Genomic DNA, 24,099 nt, shown 5'->3' with positions numbered 1-24,099 from the left:
TCCTTATTTGGGGATAAAGGTTGACCACTTTCTGCCCTTTTCCCACTAGTCGTCTTGGTGTATTGTCAAAATCCGGTTGAGAGTTGCACTCCTCTGCAGGTTTTCTGACAACACCCGGGATTCTAGCACCGCAACCTCATGTAAATCCACCAATGCCCTAATTATTGCACTTGCTGAACAGTGTATGGCAGCAGAGGGCTCCAGTTGTCATTCTGGGAAGTTGGACTCAGAAATCCGCTCTGTCCTTCACTGGTGCAATCCGGATAATTCACGTCTCCAGCCTTCCAGTCCTGGCTGGCATTGCTCCTTTGATGATTAGGCATAAAGATAGGGCTCTGGGTACATTTTTGCACCCAGTCAGCCATCAAGACTGCTAATTTCACAACTTCATCTCAATGCCAAACTTAAAACATCAGCTGAAGTCAAAATGCCTCTTCTCTGAAACGGTCGGGCCTGTCAAAACAGTGCGTCAGGCTAGAGATGTAAAAGAGTAGTTGACTAGTCAACTACCCAATAAGCTTAGGTTTATAGGGTAGTCGAGTCGACTACTCACATCCCCTTCCCCTTTCTGTCTCTGTATCAGAGGCAGCAGTGTGTGGGGGGGAAACAGGAGCCGGTGCTGGGGGGAGCTGGCTTAAAAGCTGGGGGGACCTGGTTCTGTGATGCTACCTGTGTCCCCCCTCCCCCCCCGCACACACACACCACTGCCTCTATCAGAGGCAGCAGCATGGTGGTGGGGGGGGGGGCAGGGGAGGCTGCCACGAAGCAGCCTCTGCCCGCAGTGGGCCCAAGCTCACCACCGGCAGAGGCCGCTGCAGCAGCAGCCCCTGTCTGTGGGGGGGTCCCAATGGGGAGCTAGGACCCATCGTAAACAAGGGCTGCTGGACCTGGCGCAAGACGAGTCTGAGCAATCCTGGCTCAGTCCCGGCTCATGCTGGGTCCAGGAGCTACTCCTGCTGCAGCTCTGCATTTTAAATGCAGCAAGAACCACGCCCAGCTCCTACTACAGACTGCAGAGCCACGGGGGGGTAGCTCCCATACCCAGTGCTAGCCAGGACTGAGCACCTTCCTTAATCGACGAATCATGTAGTCGATACAGTTTGTGTCGGCTACACGATTAACCAATGACCCGCCTCTTAACATCCTTCAGTGCAGAGTTTGATATGTCTGAAGTAGCTTGTGTTGCCGAGGAAACGTAACAAAACATTCTACACTAGTTGGAGTTTACTAACGGGTGAAGGTTTCACGATCAGGTACATTTCGCTGCTGCAAGCAAGTTGAGAGGCAACAAAGGCACCAATAACCAAGACCAGGTCTTTGTCTGCCTGGTTCGGATGGCGTTTCCTAGTCAAGCAGGTGGCAGAAAGCATTGCTCATGGATCCTGCTATGTGAGAGCTCAGCATCAGCAAGGGAACCAAGAGTACTGCTAGACTATACACTGTGAGTGTCTATCTAGTGTATATCTTCAACCAGCAGAGACTGCCCAGTGGCTGCAAGCTCTCCACAGTGCTTTCCTGTGCCCACCATGGCTTTCTTGGGTTCAGCTTCTGCCAGCTGATCTTACCCAAGAATTAGGCCTTCTTGCTTGTAATGGTGTAGACATGTGCAGTGAAGGATAGGTAAAGCTGTGAATGATCTGTATATTGCTGGCTCTTGAGTCCAAGTAATATGACCAGTTCATTGAGGATATGTGGCGCTGTGGCAATCGATCCACCGGGGATCACTTTAGCAGATCTAGTGAAATCCTACTAAATTGACCGCCTAACTCGCTCGTGTCAACTCTAGTACTCATCAGAATGAGAAGCTTAAGGTAAGTGAAAAGGAGAGTTTCTCTATTTGTGGGATCTTCATCCTGTTCTGCCATCACCCATAGGGTTTTCTGGGAAAGCTGGAGTTGTAGGCGAGACTGGAATTTCTTATGCAAAAAAGAAACAGATTGTGTCCTCTTTTTTTAATGTCTTTACCAGCTACCTGGGTATCATTATGCATCAGGAAAGAGATACCAGTATGTAAAATGAAAAATGTATTTGGTCGCCATTGGCTTTTGAGTCTCCTGATGAAAGCTATCTTGTTGGCGTCAGATCTCATTCAAGATGCTGGCTGTAGGGGGCAGTGGAGACTTGCTGTTGGAGTATGTTAACCAGTTTCCTAGTCCATAAGTGGCTTAATAATCACAAGAGAAACTATGATTAGCTTCTGAAAATCAAAAGCAGTTTTCATGATTGTTTTAAACCAGTCATTGGTCTTGAAAGAGATTGTTTAACACTAAACTATTGTGATCTATCTTCATAGATCTGTGGAGGCAAACATTAAATATTCTTTAATGCACTTGGAAAACTGGGTTGAATTGATTTTTCCTAAAATCAGTGCTCTGTGTGTACAGCTGATTTAAACAAGTTCCCTACTATACATTAATGTCTATTCAACGATTTTCTCTCATTCGATAGGCAACTAACTAAGTTGGAAAGTTTGAAATGCTGACAAAACACAACCCAGAGTTTCCTAACTCACTTTGCTGAACAAGAGGACTGCAGAGTTTGCTTCTACAGTAGAAAGAGTTTCTGATGCCAAAGGCTCCATCATAAAAGCCAGATCATTTAAACTCCATATTGCTTATTTTTTTATTTGTGCTGGTCTGTTTGTTTAGGCAACATCTGGTTTCTTTTAAAGTACTATCATTCATATTTTGTGAAACAGCATGAGTATTCCTGTTGCACTTAGGAAGCAGTGTTTCCCAGTTCCAATAAGAGATGGCTTGATCCAGTAAAAACGTTGCGTTCTGTAGTTCAAGGTCTTCCATTGTGAATCCTGTTTCGAAGGATGTTCTAGTTAGCTGTGCACAGCTATGCATTTTAATGATTAGCAAATACATGGGTATCTGTCATTGTGTGTAGGAGAGTTGAGTGCTTCTGCATCTCATGGAGAAGGAAACTTACTGGTCTCCTGAGCTCCCTTATACTAGCACATTAGTGATTCAAATTCTAGTACCCTCACTCTGCTGCTGAGCACATGAGATAGGGAGGTTGTAAAGAAGAGTCTAGAAGCTAGGGAAAAATGATTCAAACATACAGGAAGTGATACTGCTTCTCTCAAATCCAAACAGTATCCTATTCCAGGCTGCAGAAACAGAAGCTAGGGACTAACTTTATTTGAGACGATGTGACCCATATTACAAACTGAAACAATTTGTAAAGCTTTCAGCAGCAATGCAGGGTGGGAGGATAGTATCTGGAAACAAAGGAAAAATAAGGAAGACATCAGATGGGGAAGAGCAACAAAGTAGAGGCTGGACTCTGGCAGGATATTCAAAATCTATGCTCCTTGCTCCAGGGGGATTTCTAGATGTTGACAATACTCTTTCAAGCCCCCCGTGATTGGGGAATCAGCTGCTTGAAAGATTTCTCCTCCCACCCCCAAATCCTTCCTGTGCATAGTGCGTTACAGCAGTAGCTAAGTCATGGTAGTCCCCAGGTGTGAGCTACTGAGGACCAGTGGCTGAGTCGTTTTGATGGAGCCTCCTTACCTTTGTAGCTTGCTCTCTGTGGCTGTCCACTGGCATTAACATGTTGGCTTCTCAAGAAGGCTCATCTTTGAACCAAGCATTTGCCTAATAGGGTCTAAATTATGGAGGCATTTTTCTTTTTTCCTGGTGAGTGGATAATTAGGGCAGGGTTTTTGTTACAGCCAGCTCTTGTCACTTATGAAAGGGCTTGAAGCTGTGTGGGTTATAATTGGATGCTTTAGCTGAGAGAACTATACAAATGTGGTCATAAGTAAGAGATAACTGACATGAACACTATAGAGGAAGGATTTTTGTGTCATATTGTTGACAGTGTCCACTCCTGCTTTTTGCTGTTTTTGAAGTGAATACCTGAAGGTTAAATGCGAGCAAGTGTAGGACAGGATATGGATAGAGATAGGGGTCTTGAGAAAGCCCGGCATTAAAATGTTCTATTATAATTTCTGTCGCATCTTAGCCATGCAAGGTACTTTTCAGACACAGTGTTAATTCATTTAAAAATAAGGAATAGTATCAGTTATGAACCAGACAAACATTCCTTCCATTCCCGCTTATTACGGGAAGACGTGTGTGTTGTTACTTGAGCCCATGAAAAGCAAAGTGTCAAGCTATCCCCTCCCTGCAGGCTCCTCACCTTTATTCAAACCCTGAATATATTTCAATTTGTTAAAAAGCTTACCTCATTAATACTGCTGGCTGTGTGCTTGGGTAGGATGAGAGAAGAGAGGACAAGGCTTCTCTGCTTCAGCTGGGACTCCCCATCGTGCGCTCCTTTTAAATTTGCATTGGATTGAAATTTGATGTGCTTAGCTAGATATGAATTTCTAAAATGTCGTGGAAAGACTGCCAGATGAGAGGGGGTGGAAGAGAAAATGTTACTGAAGAACTAGAGTATTAAATGCATCTGAAATTGCATTTATATTTATATTTTATTATTATTATTTAAACTAGAATGCTGCAATATCTTAATTTTTTTTTCTGGTCATCATGGGTCATTCTTCAGAAGGACCAGCTTAACTGTCTGAGTAGAGACCGTTGCTTCTTAATTGAGCAAGGTAAAAAGCTAAGGCAAAAAGCTATCCTGCCATAACACCATGGGTTTGAGTTAAAGCCGTGTAAGATACAGATATCGGTCCATGTAGAAGTTGCCCTGGTGCTTTATATTCCAACTTTAGTGTGTCTCAGCATTTTATTGTATATGAGCCCAGTCTACATTAGATGCTGCAACAAACCTCTGGATGTCTGAAGCATTGTAGCATCTTGCATCAATACATAACAGCTGTTGCAGGGGAGTTGTCATTGATTGTACAGGTTTGCGGCAACACCTGTTAAGAAGACATCAGCTGTAGTCCAGCTGAATCCGTGTGTGCTACAGTGTATGCTAGTATACTTCAATCCATCGAGTTACACTGGTTGAAGCAGATTTAATAAAAATAGAGGTTTGCCAAGTCCCAGCATGCCCCAGAATAGGCACAACTATAAGGCCTCTGTGTGGATGCACCAGAATGATTCCCTATGATAACCCATTTCCAGGATAAGCTGCCCAGGTAGCCATTTTGTGCATTCAGAGTACCCACAGTGTCTCCCTTGCATGGTTCCTATTTGGTCCTCTCAGGTTTTGTCTACACTAGGGCTGTGTCTACATTGGCGCGATTTTGTGCTGCTTTTGCGCAAAAACTTGCTGCCTGTCTACACTGGCCGTGAGTTCTTGTGCAAGAACACTGACGTTCTAATGTGTGAAATCAGTGCTTCTTGCACAAGAACTATGATGCTCCCACTCAGGAATAAGCCCTCTTGTGCAACTGTTCTTGCGCAAGAGGCCAGTGTAGACAGGCAACATGAATTTATTGCGCAAGAAAGCCCTATGGTTAAAATGGTCATCAGAGCTTTCTTGTGCAAGAGAGCGTCTACACTGGCATGGATGCTCTTGCGCAAAAGTACATCTCTTGCGCAAAGACTTTAATGCAAGAACTCTTGCGTTAAAGAGAATTTGCGCAAGATCATGCCAATGTAGACGTAGCCTAGACGTTTTTAACTCCAGTGAACTGTCAATTCTAATTTGTTTCAAGATAATCCCAAACATCGGTGACGTCTTCACACTAGCATGCAACAGCGAGTTAGTTAATTCAATTTGAAAAAACTCTAGTTGAGACAATCCCTCAGGCCCTGATGAGAGTGCAGAATCAGAGGGTGAGTGGAGGAGTGACTCATTTAACTCAGTTTCCCAGCTCTTGTAGGTTTCAGTCATTACTGGTATTTTAACTTGTGTGTAGCGTCTCAAGAACTGTATCCTTTTTAGAATTTTTAAAGGAAGAACCAACGCAGCTGGTCACCAACAACTGGAGAGACTTAGCAGTTTAGTGGTTAGCATTTTCTCATTGATGTCTGTACAAAAGAGCATTGCTGTGGCTAGGTGAAGCTGCTCAATGTGAATCAAACCGATCCCATTCCATATCTGGACTGCCAGGCAGGCACCTAATTGAAGTCAGCATCTGAATTTGGTCTGTGTTAAAATGACTTCTCTAGCTTTAGTCATGTACATTAATTAGTGGTCTCAGGATGTTCCAGGGTAGATGAGACCTTTAGAAGGGAAATGATCATTAGTGAACCACAGTCTGCCTTCTGCTTTTTTCATAATCTTTAATTCTCGACCACAGCTGTGACTTAAGGGTTTTTTTCTTTTAGCCTGCATTGGGTTCTAGAAATGTATAAAGTACATTAAGCTGCAATCTGCACTGAAAGCAACAGCTCAGAAATTGTAGATATAATTGTTCCTATTACTTGTTGGCAAGTTTTTGATTAAATATTGGGGAATAAGCCATAAATGATGTGTAATATTCAACACTGGAAAGCCCAGGCTTAAAGGAGAACACTGCAAAAAAATGCTGGAGTACTTTACCTTCCAGACTGCATAAGAAATAGTCATATCCAATAACCAAGTCTGCCATGATTTGAATCTGTACCCTTTCTTGAAGGGAAGAAATCGAGATGCCAAAGTTTCCCCTGGCAACTCGGAATGTTTCAGTATATTTTTGTCTACATTGCTTAATCATCATCAAAACAAGACCGTTTAAAATAACACACACTAGCAGCGCAACAGCAAAGTCACAGCCTTGTCTTCTGCTATTACCTCATCTAGAGAAATGCTAACCAATGGCTGGAAACCGGTCCAATTTGGACATGTGTGTGGTGGGAATCGGACCAGACTGTCCTTGTGGTTCACATTTTCATATTTCATGTTGCCAGCATTTTCCTGTGGATTTCATTAAGCTGGGCTTGGCGTGAAATGAAAAGGCCCTGTCTCCCAGCTTGTGCAGCACTGACCTAAAAATGTTAAATCCTGGCTTTAACGACAAATAGATATTTGTTATCCAGACCTTCGACATATATTTACACTAAGCATATGCAGTCATGGTGTACACATTGATTTTTCTAATTGAGGCTCTCCAGATGCTTCCTGAGGGATAAGTCCCTAGACTCCATGAGGATAACAGGTATGATATTTAACCCCTTGTTATGTATGGGGAAACAAATTCATTCTGTCCCCCACCATTATGCAGTTAGTGGTTAGCAAAACAGTAGAGTAGTGATTAAAACGTAGATCTCCCTAACCCCCTTTCTCTGCCGTAGCCGCTAAACCAAGTTGCCTTCCTTCTGTATAAAAGGGTCAGCATATGACTTGAAGTGTAAATCTAAATGGATAGGTACTGTACAGTATTTGTGGAGATGATCAGTGCTGAAAAAGTAAATGTGGGAGAGAAGACCCTATATTTTAGATTGGATAAAGGAGTTTCACTTGAAATGCCCCTGACTGCTCATTGGGAGTGAATGAAACTGTATCTCCACCTCCCTCAGTTGTTCAGGGTTTTGTTTTTCCATTGCCTACATTAAAATTTATAGCCACTTTCCATAACAATGAAAGTTTTACAGCAAGAGGATTGCCTACATACTTAGTGTTACAGTGGTTCTGTGCTACACACTGAATTCCCAGCTAAAGAGGTTAAAGTGGTGCTTTTTATTTCTTTGTTATAATGCTGTGGTTGGATTAATTACTCATGACTGAGGTCAAAGCTGTCAGTCTGTAGGGTGGAAGACTATATCCCCTATCATGCATTGGTAAATACATGCCAAGATCTTTAATCTCAAGATAAACAGAAATTGTTTTTTCCTTGTTAACTGTAAACTCTTTCTAAACACTGTCCACATGTCAGCTGGGTCTAGGAATAAGACATTGAATCACTGTTGTGTCCTTTCTCTGTGTCCTGTCTTCAGTTGTATTAATCTTATCTTTGCCAGTTTCCTTTGGGCCCCCCACCACCACCAATGCCTCTCCATCGTGACACGCTGTCTCTTTGCAGTCACACAAGAGGCCTCATGCTCTGGGCCTTATTGTTCTCTATGCTTCTGTCTTTGGGAGGAAAGCAGATTGGAGCATCTCTGAAAGGGAGCGTGTAAATAGCTCCACATCTTGTTTTCCTTCCTCCAAGGAGCCAGGAAGAGTCCCTCTGCCAAAGCAGGGAGAGAATGAGCAAGTCAGTCACACATCCCGGCTACGTCTACATTGGCCCCTATTTCATAATAGGGATGCTAATGTAGCACTTTGGAATAGGCAAATCCGCGGGAGATTTAATATCCCCCGCGGGATTTGCATTTTCATGGCTGCCGCTTTTTTCCGGCTTGTAGATAAGCTGGAGAAAAGCGCCAGTCTGGACGCGATCCTCCGGAAAATAAGCTCTTTTCCGGAGGATCTCTTGAAAGTAGGAATAAGAGATCCTCCGGAAAAGAGCTTATTTTCCGGAGGATCGCGTCCAGACTGGCGCTTATCTACAAGCCGGAAAAAAGCGGCAGCCATGAAAATGCAAATCCCGCGGGGGATATTTAAATCCCCCGCGGATTTGCCTATTCCAAAGTGCTACATTAGCATCCCTATTACAGAATAGGGGCCAATGTAGACATAGCCCCCCTGTTTCTGGCAGGGAGTATCCAAATGCATGTCAATATCCACGCCCACCTTGCCCCCCGGCCTTCAGTGACTGTTGGCCCTGGTGTCTGTACCAAAGCTAGTGCTGGTAGTAGCAGCACTAATGTCTCTGCCCTTTTATCTTCCTTGGAGTGCGGAGCTGTTTGGTCAACTAGAAGCCTGCTGCTGTGGTGGAGGCGATGGCCCAGCTGTGGTGTGTAGAGATCCACGCTGAACTTCAAGCCATCTCTGGGTTAAGACTTTGAGATCTTCGGGTGAGAGTGGCAACAGCGGAACCGAGTGTGATTATTGGCTTAGGGGTGTAAGTTCAGTTGATGCTTTGAACAACGCAAATGACGGGCCATTGTCCTGACCCTGGTCATGCTAACTTGGATGTAACAGAGTGGTACAAAATGGGCGTTCGGATGGCAGGAAGTCAGCAGCTAATCAGATCATGGCATGTGCATTTCATCAGCTCTTTCATGTGTCTCGTACTGAATGTAGGAAAGTTTGGAGCCCTAGGAGTCTGGCCAAAAGTTGTGAGTCACAAGGGAGGGATCTGAGGGAGAGTGAGCTGTACAGCTTGTGGGCTGCAGGAGATTTTTCCAGGCTTTTTAAGGGGTATGAGAAAATCAAATTAATTTGAAAACAATGGCCGTGAGCTAAAGCTCAGCAGAACAAATAACAAAGAGCACTTGGGCTGCCATGGAGAATCGGCAAGAATAAGTATCCGGGAGAGAAAGCGTTGTGCTTTACACCGATGACCTCCCTTCTGCCTCTAAGATCAGTTGCTGAGAACTTCACCCTGTTGCCTGTCTCTGTTTCCAGCAGGGGTTCCACAGAAAGCTTTCTGATAAAGAGCCTCCCCCTTAAAGGTTCAGCCAGGGGACCTCTCTTTGCTGTCGGAATGCTTCCAAAACACCTTTGTCAGGTGTCAGCACTTCCAGGGCTAGAGAGTAACTAGCCAGAGACCGATACCAAGGACTGGGGAAGGAGAAGTTCCCTGGGGTAGTGTCCTCATTGGCAGCCCAGTACTCTCTGCTCTCTTCCTCCCTCCCCCCAAAATGTTGCCCCTGGAAATTTGGCTAGCAAATGACTGTTAAATACAAAGGTTTCTTTTCTCCCTCCCTCTCCTCCAAGTACATCTGGTATAAGAGGTAGAGGGACCCACCACTGTGACTTGCTCTTCAATGCCCTCTTAAGAAGGGGGGTGTGATTAACTCTCTAGAGTAGGCCTAGGCAAAATATGGCCTGCGGGCCAGATTCGGCCCGCCAGGCCACCGGATCCAGCCTGCGGAGGCAGTGGGGAACCCCAGGCAGACTCCCCTGCTTGCACCACATGCCACTCCCAGCACAATCCCATTGGATGGTTTCTGAATAACAGGCAGCCACAAAGCAGAACCCTCCTGTTCACTCACTCAAGCACATGGCTGAGCAGGCAGAAACATTTTAAGCTCTGCAAGCCTTTAACTCTGCAGGCACACAGGCAGGTGGGTAAGTAAGACTCCTGGTGAGAACCTGCCTCTGGCACCTCATCCCCTCCCTTCCCCAACCTTCTGCCTCACACTCCTGCCCCGCTACTCCACATGCACCCATACCCCCCTTCCCAGCTCCGGCACCCCAGTCTCCTGCTAGAGATCACAATCCCCTCCTACCCTAGGTCACATCCCAAACCCCTGCACCCCAGTTCCCTGCCTTAGGTCATAACTGCCTCCTTCACCCAAACTCCCTCCGAGACCCCATTCTCTCTTCTGCACCCCAATTCCTTACCCCAAGCTCCCTTCTGCACCCACCTCCATCCCAGACCCCACATCTCCTCCTTAATACCATGGAAGAGTGTGGCCCTCAACCACTTTCCAAAAACTTGGGAGTGGCCTGCCATCAAAAATTATTGCCCACCCCTGCTCTAGAGTTTGCACTCTAGTTGCTGTGTTCCCTGATCAGCCTGACCGAAATAGGGAGTGGCATGGAACAGAGTAAGAGCAGGTAGACTTGAACACTCTGTTGCTCCTTTGTGACAAGTACCCAGATGTGCTTCAGGAGTTCATTTAATTGACATCCTGCTTGTTGGGGCTGCCCACTTCTGTTTGTTCCTTTTTTCCATTCCAGCGAAATCAGATGTATGTGGTTTTTGTGCTATCAGGCTCTTGAGTCTCTGTCTCTGCCTCAAGCTGTCCCGCCCGCATCCTCCCCGGCTTTGCTCCGCGTCTCCCTGGTCTGCTGGGGGGGGGGGGGGGCGCCAGCAGACCAGGGAGATGCGGAGCAAAGCCACGGAGGACGTGGACAGCGGGACTGCGACGCATCTCGGCGGTCCCGCCGCCCGCGTCTCCCTGGTCTGCTGGGAGGAGGGGGCGCTGCTAGTGCGACCCCTCCCTCAGCAGACCAGGCTTTTCTCGCCAACGCCTGGGGTAGAGCAGCTGGGGCGCTGCCGGGTTGGTCCTGCAGCGCTGCTCCTCGGCGCTACTGGACCAACCCGGCAGCACCCCAGCTGCTCTGTCCCAGGCGTCCTGATTCAGCCGCTGCTGGTCAGTTTCAGCAGCGGCTCAATCAGGACGCCAGTTCCGACTTACATACAAATTCAACTTAAGAACAAACCTACAGTCCCTATCTTGTACGTAACCCGGGGACTTCCTGTACTGCTTATTGCGCGAAACCAGTCGGGTCATATCTGAAGCCAGGGCGTGGAGGCTGCTTGCAGAGCAGCCCAACACACACCCATTATTAATAATTTTGCCAACAGCCGATGTGCCAAGGATGTTTTGAGAACAGGATGTGGTACCTTATTGCTCTTTAACAGAAATCTGGCTGCTTCATCTAGATCTGCAGTGTCTAATGCTAGCCACTAGCCACATGTGGCTATTTGGCCAGTTGAGTGTGATTGGTTAGCTTGAACAGTAAAGACTCCAAAATCGTTGCATTCAAAAAAAAAATTTAATCAGAAAACAAACATTTCCAGAGAATTAAAGAAAAAAGTTCAGATCTTTGAGTTCTAAAGCCACTTTCTGTTAGTTTGACCCATCCACTGGATGGAGACTTTCACCAGTTAGTGGAATAGCTTAACTATGCTGCTTAAGCCAGAAATCATCATGCATAATTGAAATCCATGGCTGGTATTTCTGGGTACTAGTTTTTCACTGATATTTATCATCAAAGCCTTTCTGAAAGTACTTGGGAGTTCTCTGTGTGAAATTATTTGTTCTTGTACGAAGCAGCTCAGTTTTCAAGCTGGCCAGTTTTCTCCTGGCATTTATTTCAACCTCTAATTTAAATTTAGGTTAATCACGGGCATGCAATTAGGTTAAAATGTCTCTTAGTTTTGTTCATTAAATATAGCAATGTATATTCGCAAAGCCATGTTGAACCAAGTCTCCCAAATACCGTATTGGGCAGGGGTGGGCAGTTGATGGGGGGGCCAATACAAGATTTTGGAAAGTAGTTGAGGGCTGCACTCTTCCATGATATTAATGGGGGAGATGCAGGGTCTGGGATGGAGGTTGGGCTCAGAAGGGAGCTTGGGATAAGGGATTGAGGTGCAAGAGGGAGACTGGAGTCTGGGAGGGAGTTGGGATGAAGCAGGTGGTTGTGACCTAGGGCAGGGGACTGGAGTGCAGGGGTTTGGGATGTGACCTAAGGTGGAAGGAGATTGTGATCTGGGGCAGGAGATTGGGGTGCCAGATCTGGAATGGGGCTTAAGAGGGGAACAGAGGGTTTGGGTATGTTGGGGCGGGGGGAGGCAGAGAGTGAGGGCAGGAAAGCACTGGGGTGCCAGAAGCAGGCTGCGGCCAAGAGACTTACTTGCCAGCTGCCAATCCAACCTGCCTGCGTGGCCATGTGCTTCATGAATAACTGGGCCCAGTGTAGTTCTTCTTAGCTGCCTGTTATTCCAACAAGCAGCCCGCATTGGCTGGGGTCCGTCAGAACCTGGTCAATAGGAATGTGCTGGGGGCAGGGCGGCTCCTAAAACTTTCTCCCTCCTCTCCAGCTTTAAAACAGAAAGGGAGCCCTGCAGCCGGGTTCTGCGAATGGGGCTGTGGGACAAGCTGGGGAGCCTGCCTGGGGCTCCCTGCTGCCTCCGCAAGCCGGATTCGGTATTTGCCCAGGCCTGGTATTGGATATTATTGCCATGTTACACATGGAGAAACGGGCGCAGAGAGGACGAGTGAGTGACTTATGGAGGGTTGCACGTGACTCAGTGGCATTTGAGAATAGGACTCAAGTGTCCTGTGTCCCGGGTCTCAGTAGCTACCAAGAGCACACACTCCTTCCATGAAAGGTGGGGGGGAGAGTTTCCTTCCACCTACCTGGGAGCTTTCCTCTTTAATTCCCTCAGGGATACCCAACATTCTCATCTTTTTCTGAACTCTCTAGTCTCTGTCCCAGAAGGATATTTGCCTGGCGGACAGGATGAATTTGTGCTTCATCTGCCCTATTGGTGCATTTTACTTGCAGCCTCTTCTGCTTGACATAAACTCACCTTAGCTCCTTCTCTGTTTCCCCCTCCTGTTTCTTAAGAGCTGTCCTCAGACCGTGTTTTAATATTTCTCAGGGCACAGCCTGGGATTTTATTATAGCTGTTTAATAGCTTAGTGATTATTCAGTTCCTTGGCATGCTTCCTGAACACAGATAATAGTAAGTCCATTACTGAGTCGCTTTCCTGAGAGTGGGGCCTGTTTGCCAGGGCTGTTTCTCTGTCCTGTGACTGAATACAGAAGCCATCTGGCATAAGTAACCTATCTGACCCTTCTTCTTCTGTGGTCAGGGATTCCTCCCGCCGCCTCTAGCTAAGTCATGCCAACGCTTTCAGACTGAAATCCAGGGCCGTAAAGCAAGGTTTCTACAGAGCACAGAAAAGAAGCATCCAAGACAAGCGAGTCTGCAACACATGGTCAATGTGTGGTGTGTGCAGTGGAGAATGCCTGAAGTTTTACTCGCAGCTGGTGAATCTTACCCCTTCCCAGCTCACCCTGGGTTTTTTGTTTTCTCATTGAAGGGGAGGGCAATTCTCCACTATGCCAGAAAATGAACTGTCCCGTTTGACGTAAGTCTGTGGCCGGCCTAGCCCAGAGCAGTGTTCTGGGTTTTTTGTCCTGCTGCCTCCCTCGCTGAGCAGTAGCATGTGCTCCTCCCAAACCAGCAGCCTTGCAGGTGGGAGTAGGGGTGAAATTCTCGGTCTGTAGCAGTCTCCCGCTATCTCCTCTAAGAGTCTCACGGCCAAGAACTCTTAGGCAGACATGCCCTGGGTCAGGGACACTGAGCAGCACTCTCAACCTATAGAGTTAGCTAGTAAGGAAACATTTTCAAAAAGGAATTCTGTGTCAGGGCTGAAATAGCTTCCAGCTGGATTTCCAGAATTGTTTTGGCCTTGGGACCAACAGTGAAAATGGGAGTCATGGACTGATAAGAGCAGATAAACCACATTCGTGGGGCAATTATTAAATTAAACAAAAATGCACAAGTCAGAGAACAAAAAACACTTATGGAAAGTTATAGAAAGATTCTGACTCCAGGAACCCAGATTGTTTCAGAGCATCAGAAAAAGATCAGCTCAATGTGGAGTCGATATTCCTGTGTAAATGCAAGTCGAGGGGAGCTAGTGCTGTTGGGCTGTATCCCTGTTTCCTTACGTGCTAATGCGGATTCATTGAAAATGACACAGCTTGGAATGTTATTTTAAAAGTAGTTATTGAATCTTGGTGTAAGTTCTGGACACTAAGCCCTGTTTCTAGAAAGTCATGGCAAGGTTTTTAGAGAGAGAGGTGTTTGGTGAGACTTTCAAAAGCACCTGTGTGCATCTTTAGGCATTTAAACACATTTAAAAATCTGGGCCAGGCTTGTCTTTTGTGCTGCTAATGTGTCTAGCCTCTGGTGGGGTGGGCCCGTGCCAAACCTTGCTGTAGGTTTGATAAGCAGTTCAGTCTCTCTGGCCCTCTAATGTCTTGGACACTCTGCAGGCAACTATGGAGAGAGGCCAGATGTGTGATGACTTTGTGTGTGTCTCAGTGCCCACACATACACACAGCTCATTTGCTCTTAGGCAGGACCGTACCCAATTCATGGTCCCTTTTGGTTAATTTCACAGTAATCGGATTTTAAAAACCATACATTTCATGATTTCAGCTATTTAAATCTGACATTTCATGGTGTTGTAATTGTTGGGGTCCAGGCCCAAAAAGGAGTTGGTTGGGGGTTGCAAGGTTATTTTGGAGAGGGTTACTTCTACCCTGACTTCTGTGCTGCTGCTGGCAGGGGTGATGCCCTCAGAGCTGGGAGCTAGAGAGTAGTGGCTACTGTTTGGACGCCCAGTTGTGAAGGCAAAGCCCGCTGCCAGCAGCAGCTCAGAGGTAAGAATGGCCTGGTGGTATTGACACCTCTATTTCTGCTCTGGACTCTTGATCAGTGCTTGCCACTCTCTGGCCTCCTAGCTCTAAAGGCAGAGCAGAAGTAAGGGCAGCCCCATAAAATAACCTTGTGACCTCCCCCCTGCAACTCCCTTTTGGGTCAGGACCCCTGACTTAAGAAATATTGATCTCTCCCATGAAATCTGTATAGTAGAAGGTAAATGCACACAGGAGACTAGATTTCATGGTGAGAAACAAGATTTCACAGTCCATGACGTGTTTTGCATGGCTGTGAATTTGGTAGGACCCTACTCAGAGGCCTCTGGACAGACATAAGGGGAGGGACAATTTCAGATGGCTGCTGATCTGGGCCAGATTCTAGCTAAAGGGTGGGCAATAATTTTTGATGGGGGCGGGAGCACTCCAAGAATTTGGAAAGTGGTCAAGGGCTGCACACTTCCATATTAATGGGAGGGAGTGGATGTGTTTGGACAGAGTGTGGGGTCTGGGAGGGAGTTTGAGTGAAGGAGGCAGTTGTGACCTGGATTAGGGGACTAGTCTGCAGGGGTTTGGGTTGTGACCTTGGGCAAGAGGGGGTTGTTACCTGGGGAAGGGCACTAGGGTGCAGGAGAGTGTGAGGGATTTGTGACCTAGGGCAGGAGGGGATTGTGACCTAGGGCAGGGAGTTGGGGGGCAGAGGGTTTTGGTTATGTGGGGGAGGGAAGCAGAGGGTTGGGGTGCCAGAGACAGGCTCTGGCTGGGAGACTTACCTGCTTGACTTCCAACCAGCAGCCTGCTCAAGCAGACTCCCTGCCTGCCCCACACCTGCACTGGCTGCAGGGGCCATGTGGTTTTTTTAACAGCTAGGAGCCTGAAGGGAGGCGGGGGAAGGTGCTTTGCAAGCTGCATGTTGACAACAGGCAGCTCCCATTGGCCAGAAACTGGCCAATGGATTTGTGCTAGGTGTAGGGGCAGCGCATGAAGCCTCTCCCCCCACCCCAAGCTCACAGCTGTTCAAACAGAGCCCTGCAGTGGCTGCTTTTCTCAACAGTGTACAGGGGGCAGCAGGGAGTCTGCCTGAGCCTCCCCACTGCCTCAGCAGGTTGGCTCTGGTGGCTTGGCAGGCCAGATCCGGCCTGCGGAGGGTATTTTGCTCAGGCATGTTCTAGCTGAAGAACAGGTATGTGCTGCCTTGAAGTTTTACCTTGAATTCTGTATCCTTTGCTGGGTGCGCACCTGAGCAGGGCCAACCCAGCCCAGCTCTGAGTATGCACTCAAGAGCACGTATGCACCCTTACTAAATTCACTCAGGTTTGGGATTGAATTGTTGATGGGCCTGGACCTGAAGGTGAGGGAAGCTCATCCAGAATTGCTCTGGCTTTCCCCAGTTCGCTTCCCCAGGTGTCCGTGATCCACTTGCAAAGGCACTCCGAGCACTTGTATTTTTATTGTGTAAATATGAAATCATTTTTGAGTTACAGAAGTAACAATAAATAAATCTGAGCTCAGGAGATCACAGCTTTTGGGTTTCCTTTCTCTGATCCAAAATTGGTTCAGCGACTTCTAGTTTCACGGCAAATACTCCTCATTTGGCTAGGGGGTAAGCCCTCAGGCACTGTTTCTAGAGCAAGTGTATTAGGCTAAAAAGTTTGGGAGCCATTGGGGTAGCTTAAATAGGTGCTAAGCCTGCAGTGCTGCAGCCAGTGTCAGAACAGATCAAGAATTCCCCTCCAGTTTCATTCAAACAACCTGCAGGTCCTGGCTCTGAAAGGGCACAGTTCAAAAAAGGGAAGGGTAAATTACATCTCCCTACAATCTGGGCCTTCCCCCTTCTCTCTGGGAGGAGAGGGAGTTTCAGGCATTTATGCCCCATCCCTTGTCCCTTCCTTGGCGAGTGAGGATGGGCAACTTTAGTGGTCAGGGGCTGTAAGATTTTTTAAGTGTCCTGCTGTTTGAAGATGCGGCAATGTGCAGAAAGGGGGCATGCTACAGCTGTTGAGGTCATTCCTCCTTTTGTTGTGCCCTATCTATCTCCTAGAGCTGGAAGGAACCTTGAGAGGTCATTGAGTCCAGTCCCCTGCCCTCACAGCAGGACCAGGCACCATCCCTGAAAGATTTGCCCCAGATCCCTAAATGGTCCCCTCAACGACTGAGTTCACAACTCTGGGTTTAGCAAGCCAGTGTTCAAACCACTGAGCTATTCCTCCCCCCCACCCCAATGTAGGGAGATTGTGACCATTCTCTGTGGCTGCCAACTCCCCTCCCTGGTGGCTTTTTCACCTTCAGAGCTCCCCAGGTGGAAAAGAAAAAATGAGGGAGCCCAGAGTGATCCACGTCTGGATTCACAGCTTTTTTCTGTGCCACAGCACTGTCGGATTAATTTTGTTCAGCTAACTGGTGACAGTTCGCCTGCTGTTCCCTTGGAAGTGGTCAGGTAAATTCAGGTTGCTGCTTCTTTTGCCATTGAAAAACAAGCGTGCAGATATATTTTAACCCGTGTGTTCCCTTTGCTGGACATATGCACTCTAAGGGTACGTCTACACTAGCCCCCTAGATCGATTTAGGGAGGCTAATGCGGGCAACCGGTATTGCAAATCAAGCCCGGGATTTAAATATCCTGTGCTTGATCTGCATATTCCCGGCTGGTTGCCATTTTAGAAATTGACTAGCCCGAAGTAACTGCCCGCGTCTACACACGGCAGTGAAACAGGATTCTGGAATAAAGCCCTAAATTGAATTAGGTGGTATTCCTCGTGGAGTGATCTAGGGGGCTAGTGTAGACGTACCCCAACTGTTTTATCAACTGATTGTCTTCAGCACACGAGGCCCAGTGAACCTTTCTTGATGCAAATGAGCAATATGAGCTTTAGGGCATAGTGCTCCTGTGATATTTATGCAAATCTCCCAGTACCTTTGAAGTAATTTCTGAAATCTATTACCATAACGTTGATTAAAAATGAGAAACAATTCATCTGTGACAGGCTGTAACTTAGATTTCGTCTCTTCTGATTATAACATTGTAAACGTATTTATTTCCAGAGATAAAAACCACAGTGGTGTACCCAGCCACAGAGAAACATCTTCAGAAATACCTGCGTCAAGAGGTGTATCTCATCCGCGAGACTGGGGAGGATTACAAGAACATTACACTGCCCTTTATACAATCCCAGAGCTTCAGCATCCAGGTACTGTAGGTGCTTACCTCTGTGGCCTAGTGTTATCTGGGTCATCCAACTGTTTTCCTATAATATCTCTGTGAGGGTGAGCCTTTTGGATAAAGGCATAGTCACCTGTGTTCTTTTTTGTGTGGTGGCTGCCGAGTTTGAATAAATTAGATCAGGTGTCAGTCTGGATGGGATAGATTTGGAGTAACTCTGAAGTTAAGGGGGAGTAGGGGGAGGGAAAGGTTGATACACCTAAGACCTTGTTGCCTGCTTATCAGTTTGTTAAATGTTATTTGTTCAGACCAGATTTGGTTTCCCTTGGGGAAAAAAACTTATGGATTAGAACCCTTGGTTTTAATACTCCATTCATCTGAAGAAGTGGGTTGTGCCCACGAAAGCCCATGATACCAGCCACATATTTTGTTAGTCTTTAAGATGTTGCTAGACTGTTCATTGGTTTTTTTTTATGTTTTTCCTAGTTTGGTAGTTACCTTGAATTGAAATTCCTGCACACAATCCTTAATAACGTTGTATGCCTCTTTCCCTCTCATCATTTTGCTAACTGTGTACTTGGGAACACATATAGTTGATGATGTTTAAAACTGCAAAGTGTGAGACAGACTTAAAGATGGCACTGCAGATGTCCCATCGTGCTCTTCAGACAAACAGACCAGAAATAAAAAGCCTTGTCTTTGAGCCAGAAATCTACATGAAAACTTGAATGTGTGGGAGTCTTAGGAGCAGAGGCAGCACTCAGGAATTGGCTGCCTTTGTCAGCTTGTGCTGATATGCACGGGCGACCTCTTGAAAATATCAGGTCATGAGATCTCTACTTGGCGGATCAGATCTTGGCAGGCTCAGCAAAATATTGTCTCCCTTCTGACCACCTGTCCCATTTCCCCTCTTATCACACTCTCCTCCGTCACACCCCATCTCTATCTGTTCTGTTCAAGAACTCCTCCGAAACAGTAAGAACTAGGGCTACCAAATTTGGATATGGTGACCTCTTATTCTAACTTAAAGAAAGGAATCACCAGGCAGGTGAAAGAGGCTGGCTGGGGGTGATCCTCTCCCCCGTCCGGGACTGTCGCAGCCCTGAGCCTCCTACCTCTCGGGTGTCCTTTAGGGAGAGCAGGGTGGGCTGAAGTTACCCTCCCCTTCTGTGCCCCCCCTTGCAATTTGTATGGGAAAAGAATGAGGGGAAAGTGCAGAGTTTGCTGTATTCCTCACTCTGGCTGGGTAAGGGGGGGCAGGAATGGACCTTCCCTAGCCCCTCCTCCAGCTGTGCCTGTGGGGAGCTGCAGCAGCCATGGAGAAGCAATTCTCATTTAGCCCCAAGCTGCTGTGGTGAGAGAGAGCTGGGGTTGTCCCCTCTCCCAGGGCAGCCTGCCTCCTGAACCCCTCATCCCTTGCCCCACCCCAGAGCAATGATTTAAATGAAGAAGAAAAAATTGAGCTAAGAACCCGAGCAATGCCAGGTAAATATTCTAGTTATGAACACCAACGCTCACCATCTGTTCTTCTCCTCTAACCTCTCCCCTGCCACACTGATCCCATTCCGTCCCCAACCCCCTTCACCCTCACTCTCAACCCGTCTTCTCTTTAACCTCCCGCTCCTCTCTAGTTCTTTCCCTTCACAATGCAAACATGCACGTTTCCCACCCCTTCAAAAAACCCAAAACCAAACCACACACATCACCCTTCTTACCCATTCAGCCACCTCCATCTCCCTTCTACCATTCATCTCCAACATGGAGTCCTTAATTTCCTGTGTGGCGTTCCTCTCCTCCAATTCCTATCAGGCCCTCTCCAGTCCTGCTACTTCCCTGTTAGCCCCTCTAACAAAAGCAGCTGATGCCGTGGTCCTGGCCAAAGCTCAGAGCCAACATCGCCGCCTCCTCCTTGACTTGTCAGCTGCTTTTGATACTATTGACAGACTCTTCTTCTTGGTATTTTGTCCTTCCCTGGCTTTCTTGACTCAGTCCTCTCCTGGTCCCCTTCCTACTTCTCTGTTTCATCCCTTGGTGTGTCCTTTGCAGGATTCTCCTCATCCCCCCCATCCAGCTTCCACATGGCTCTGTCCTGAGTCCCCTCTTTTTTCCCTCTGCATCTCTTATCTCTGGGTAATCTCATCTGCAGACTTAAATTCAAAGGTTGTCTCTGTCGATGACTCACAAATCTGCTTCTCTGTGCTGTGTGTGTCTCGCCTGCTCTAAATCTGTGACATGATCAGCTTAAGCTCAACCTGGCTAACACTCAACCCTGATCTACAATACAAATGTATGTCAGTGTAACTGTGTTGCTCAGGAGAATGGAAAATCCACACCCCTGAGTGCAGTTATTACTGACCTATCTCCTTGCACAGATAGCGCCGTGTTGAGAGGAGGGCTCCCGTTGACATAGCTACCACTCTTGGGGAGGCGGAGTACCTAGTAGGGATGTGAACAGGAATCCGTATATACGGTTAACTGATGAGTCTGGGCTCATCTGTTAACACTCACAGAAACGAGCAATCCCCCCCACCCTTAGCTGTTGCCTCTGTATCAGGGAAGGCTGGAGTTGGTGTGCCCACAGAGGCAGCAGCACAGAGGGAAGGGGGGGCAGACGGGAGCCAGTGCTTGCAGGGAGCTGGCTTAAAAGCCGGCTCCCTGCAAGCACCAGTTCCCACGGAGCTGCCTGCCCACTCATGCTGATATGGAAGCAGCAGCACGGTGTAGAGGGGCCAGGCAAGAGCTGGTACATGCAAGGAACCAACTTTCATGCTGGCTCCCCATGTGTACTGGCTCCCGCTGAGCTGACTGCTGGGCCCCTTTCCCCCCCTGCACTGCTGTCTCCATGGGAGGCAGCTCCGCAGGTGGGGCTGCAACTAGTATGCATGGGGAGCTGGCTTTTTAGCTGGCTTCCTGCAGGACTGCCTCCCCCACACTATGCTGCCTCCCACAGAGGCAGCAGCCTGGTCGGGTGGGAGGCAGGCAGGAGCCAGTGCTATCCCTGCGTGTAAATGTATAACCGCTGAAAATTTCAGCAGTTACACGTTTACAAAAATAAACACGTTTTAACCTCCCTAGTACCTACGACAACGGGAGACGCTCTGCCATCAGCATAGGTAGCACTGTCACGGTGTACTCCCATGCTGTAAGTGTTGACAAACCCTGTGCTCGTAATCTTTCCCTCTAAGCCCCCTCCACTGCCTCCTTTCCCCGTAACCACAGACACCACCATCATTCTCCCTACCATTCTAGAACTGGGCATCATCTTCATCTTAGCCTCCCTAGATCTTGCACCCAGCTGATGTCTGAATCTTGCCCAGTCAGTCTGCCTAGTACTGATGCAAAAATAATTTTCCTGGTTCATTGTTTTGACCACAAAGCTGCTCTTTTTGCATCTCTCCATGGCTTCCCCTTTCTCCATCACACCAAACACAAACTACTTGTCTTCTCTCTCAAAGACCCCTCCTTAAAACTCTCTGTGATGCCTACAAAAAACTTGCCAGTGGTTGAGCTGCTGGTGTGCTGAGACAACTTCCTCTCATCTCGGCTGACACTGTCTCACTGGTTCCTTGTACTCCTTTCTCTGTGTCTGTATCCAAGTGTTGTCTCCCTCTTTATATGCAGTCCCTGACTTCAAGAGCTCGCAGCCTGTCTTCTTGTTCTGTGTTTGTACAGCGCCTAGCACAGCCATGGCCTGTTCTGTGCTCCCGGATCAATATGAATAATAATTGAGTTCCTTGAAGTTTACTGTGTCAGGCTCTTTCAGAGGATGCTTTAAACACCTGTGCTGAGATTGGACATTGAAATTTCCCCTGGTCCATTTCGGGAGACAGGATTGGCTGTGATGGCTTGTGTAAAATCTCCCAGCCCTCCGTTGGGGCAATATCCAGCCTGGTGGGTCGTTGCCACCCTCTGTTGGAGAGGTGGCTGCATTTTAATTTTGGGGAAATCTTTTGAAAAGAAGAGTGCTCCAGAAATGTTGGGCATTGTAATCATTGTCCTTACATTGCTTTATTACAATACATGGTTCGCTCTTTATGGTATTGTTTCAAAACAAGCTCCGAGTCTCCTCCGAGTTTCTAACTTCTCATTTCATATGGAAAAACACAGTCCTGTGCTAGGATGAGAAATCCTCAATCCCACCCCTTTGGATGGTTTCTGTCTCTTCTTTAATTAGATGCTGCCACTTTGGAGCAAGGGGTTTGTTCTCCTTTCTTACCTGCCTTCTGACAAAACAGCCCTGCTTGCCATTGCGCTTTGCTGCTTTGCAGGGTGGAGGAAAACAATTCTACTTGTCTGCGGGGACCCACTTACGCTGATTGCACAGACGTAGGAGTAATTATTCCAGAAATGCAACATTGACTCTAATTAGTTAATATTTGCGTAGAGCTTTGGCGAGTGCATTAAAAGTGATGATAGTAATTAACTTCTGTCTAATCTGAACAGCAGCTGATGTAAAATCAAAACCAACATCCAATCCAAACTGTTCCTAACCCTCTTTGCTCCGGCCTCCATGTGTTTTCCTTTGACGTTGCCTGGGCTGATTGGCAATGAGGGAGTTGCATGCCTCGCCATATGACCACGCAGGTGAGAGTCCGCTGAGGCAGTACTTGAAAAATAACTTCTCTCTGAAATGCTGATCTCTCATTGGAATGTTGGGGCTCTTGCACTGTTGTACCTCGGACCCAGGGGAGCCATCCACACCCGTCAGCTACTCTGCCCAGCCCTGAATCTGTTAAGAACAAGGTGGCTGTTGAGATCTTTGTTTCCTGATCATTTAGAGGCAACCATGGTTGGGATATTTTTGCATTTAGTAAGGGAAGCCACTAAGCTGCAGTGTGCGCTCAGTTACTTGCCTGTCTCAGTTACTGTCCTTTTGTTTGGCCCAAATTTCAGCTGCCTACTCAAACGAGGGCACCTATATACACAATAGGAGAAAGCGGGAGGAGGCTTCTGTAGATTAGGGATGTTAACGACAACTATATGATCCCCACCACCTTGCTGCCTTTATATCAGAGCAGTTGCGGTGGTGGGGAGGTGGGAGCCGGCTTCCCCACCCCCAAACTACTGCCTCTGACAGCAGCCCTCAGAGTGAGGGGGGCAGGTGGGAACGGATACGTGCAGGGAACCAGCTTTTAAGCGGCTCTCCACGTATGCTGTCTCCATGGACCCGTCTGCCTCCACCCTTGCTGCCTCCTACAGAGGCGGAGAGGAGGGGGCAGGCAGGAGCTGGTTCTGGTGGGGGTGGGGACTGGCTTAAAAGCCAGCTACCCACAACACCGGCTATGCGGTGCTGCCTTCCCTTCCCACTTCGGCAGGAGGCAGCAGCATGGAGGGGACAGGGGAAGTTGTCCGTGGGGGGTCCGAGCTCCCTGTAGACAAAGTTTTTCCTAATATCCAACCTACACGTCCCCCACTGCAACTTGAGACTGTTGCTCCTTGTTCCATCATCTGTGGTTAAGAAGTGGAATAACGTGCCTAAGGAAGTTGAGGAGTCTCCATCATTGGACGTGTTTAAAAGCAGATTAAATAAACATCTGTCAGGGATGAGCTAGATGGCGCTTGGCCCTACTATGAGGGCAGGGGACTGGACTTGATAACCTCTTGAGGCCCCTTCCAGTATTCTGATTCTATCTGTCACCACTGAGAAGAGCATAGCTCCACCCTCACTGAAATCTTCCTTCAGGTAATCGAAGGCTATCAAATTCCCCCTCAGTCTTCTGTTCTGAAGACTAAATAAGCCCAGTTCTCTCAGCTTCTCCTTGTAAGTCATGTGCCTCAGACCTGTAATCATTTTCATTGCCCTCTGCTGGACTCTCTCCAATTTGCCCATCTCCTTTCTGTAGTGGGGGCCCCAAAACTGTAAGCAGTACCCTAGATGTGGCCTTATCAGTGCCAAATAGAGGGGAATCATCACTTCCCTTATCTGCTGCCAGGGCTCCTACTAATGCAGCCCAATATGCCGTTAACCTTCTCGGCAACAAGGGACCGGTTTCTTTTCTGCAGCCTGTAGCATTGCATGAACTTCTTTTGTCCTAAGCGAAGGACTCTGCACTAGGCCTTGTTGAACCTCATCAGATTACTTTTGGCCCAATCCTCCAATTTGTCTGGGTCACTCTGGACCC

The 24,099-nt window shown here is 47.5% G+C and overlaps 1 protein-coding gene across 1 annotated transcript in view; it reads left to right on the top strand.

The window, feature by feature from the left end:
• Nucleotides 1–24,099, top strand: part of DCPS (decapping enzyme, scavenger) — a 65,039-nt gene that overhangs the window by 26,143 nt on the left and 14,797 nt on the right. Inside the window, exon 3 of the mRNA XM_075909294.2 lies at nt 17,860–18,005. Within this exon, the coding sequence (XP_075765409.1) occupies nt 17,860–18,005 (146 nt within the window). The remainder of the gene's footprint in view (nt 1–17,859; nt 18,006–24,099) is intronic.

The sequence above is a fragment of the Pelodiscus sinensis genome, chromosome 25, assembly GCF_052426305.1.
Source record: "Pelodiscus sinensis isolate ZL-2025 chromosome 25, ASM5242630v1, whole genome shotgun sequence".
NCBI lineage: Eukaryota > Metazoa > Chordata > Testudines > Trionychidae > Pelodiscus > Pelodiscus sinensis.
The sequence above is the reverse complement of the archived record's forward strand: the minus strand, read 5'-3'. Positions and strand labels throughout refer to the sequence as shown.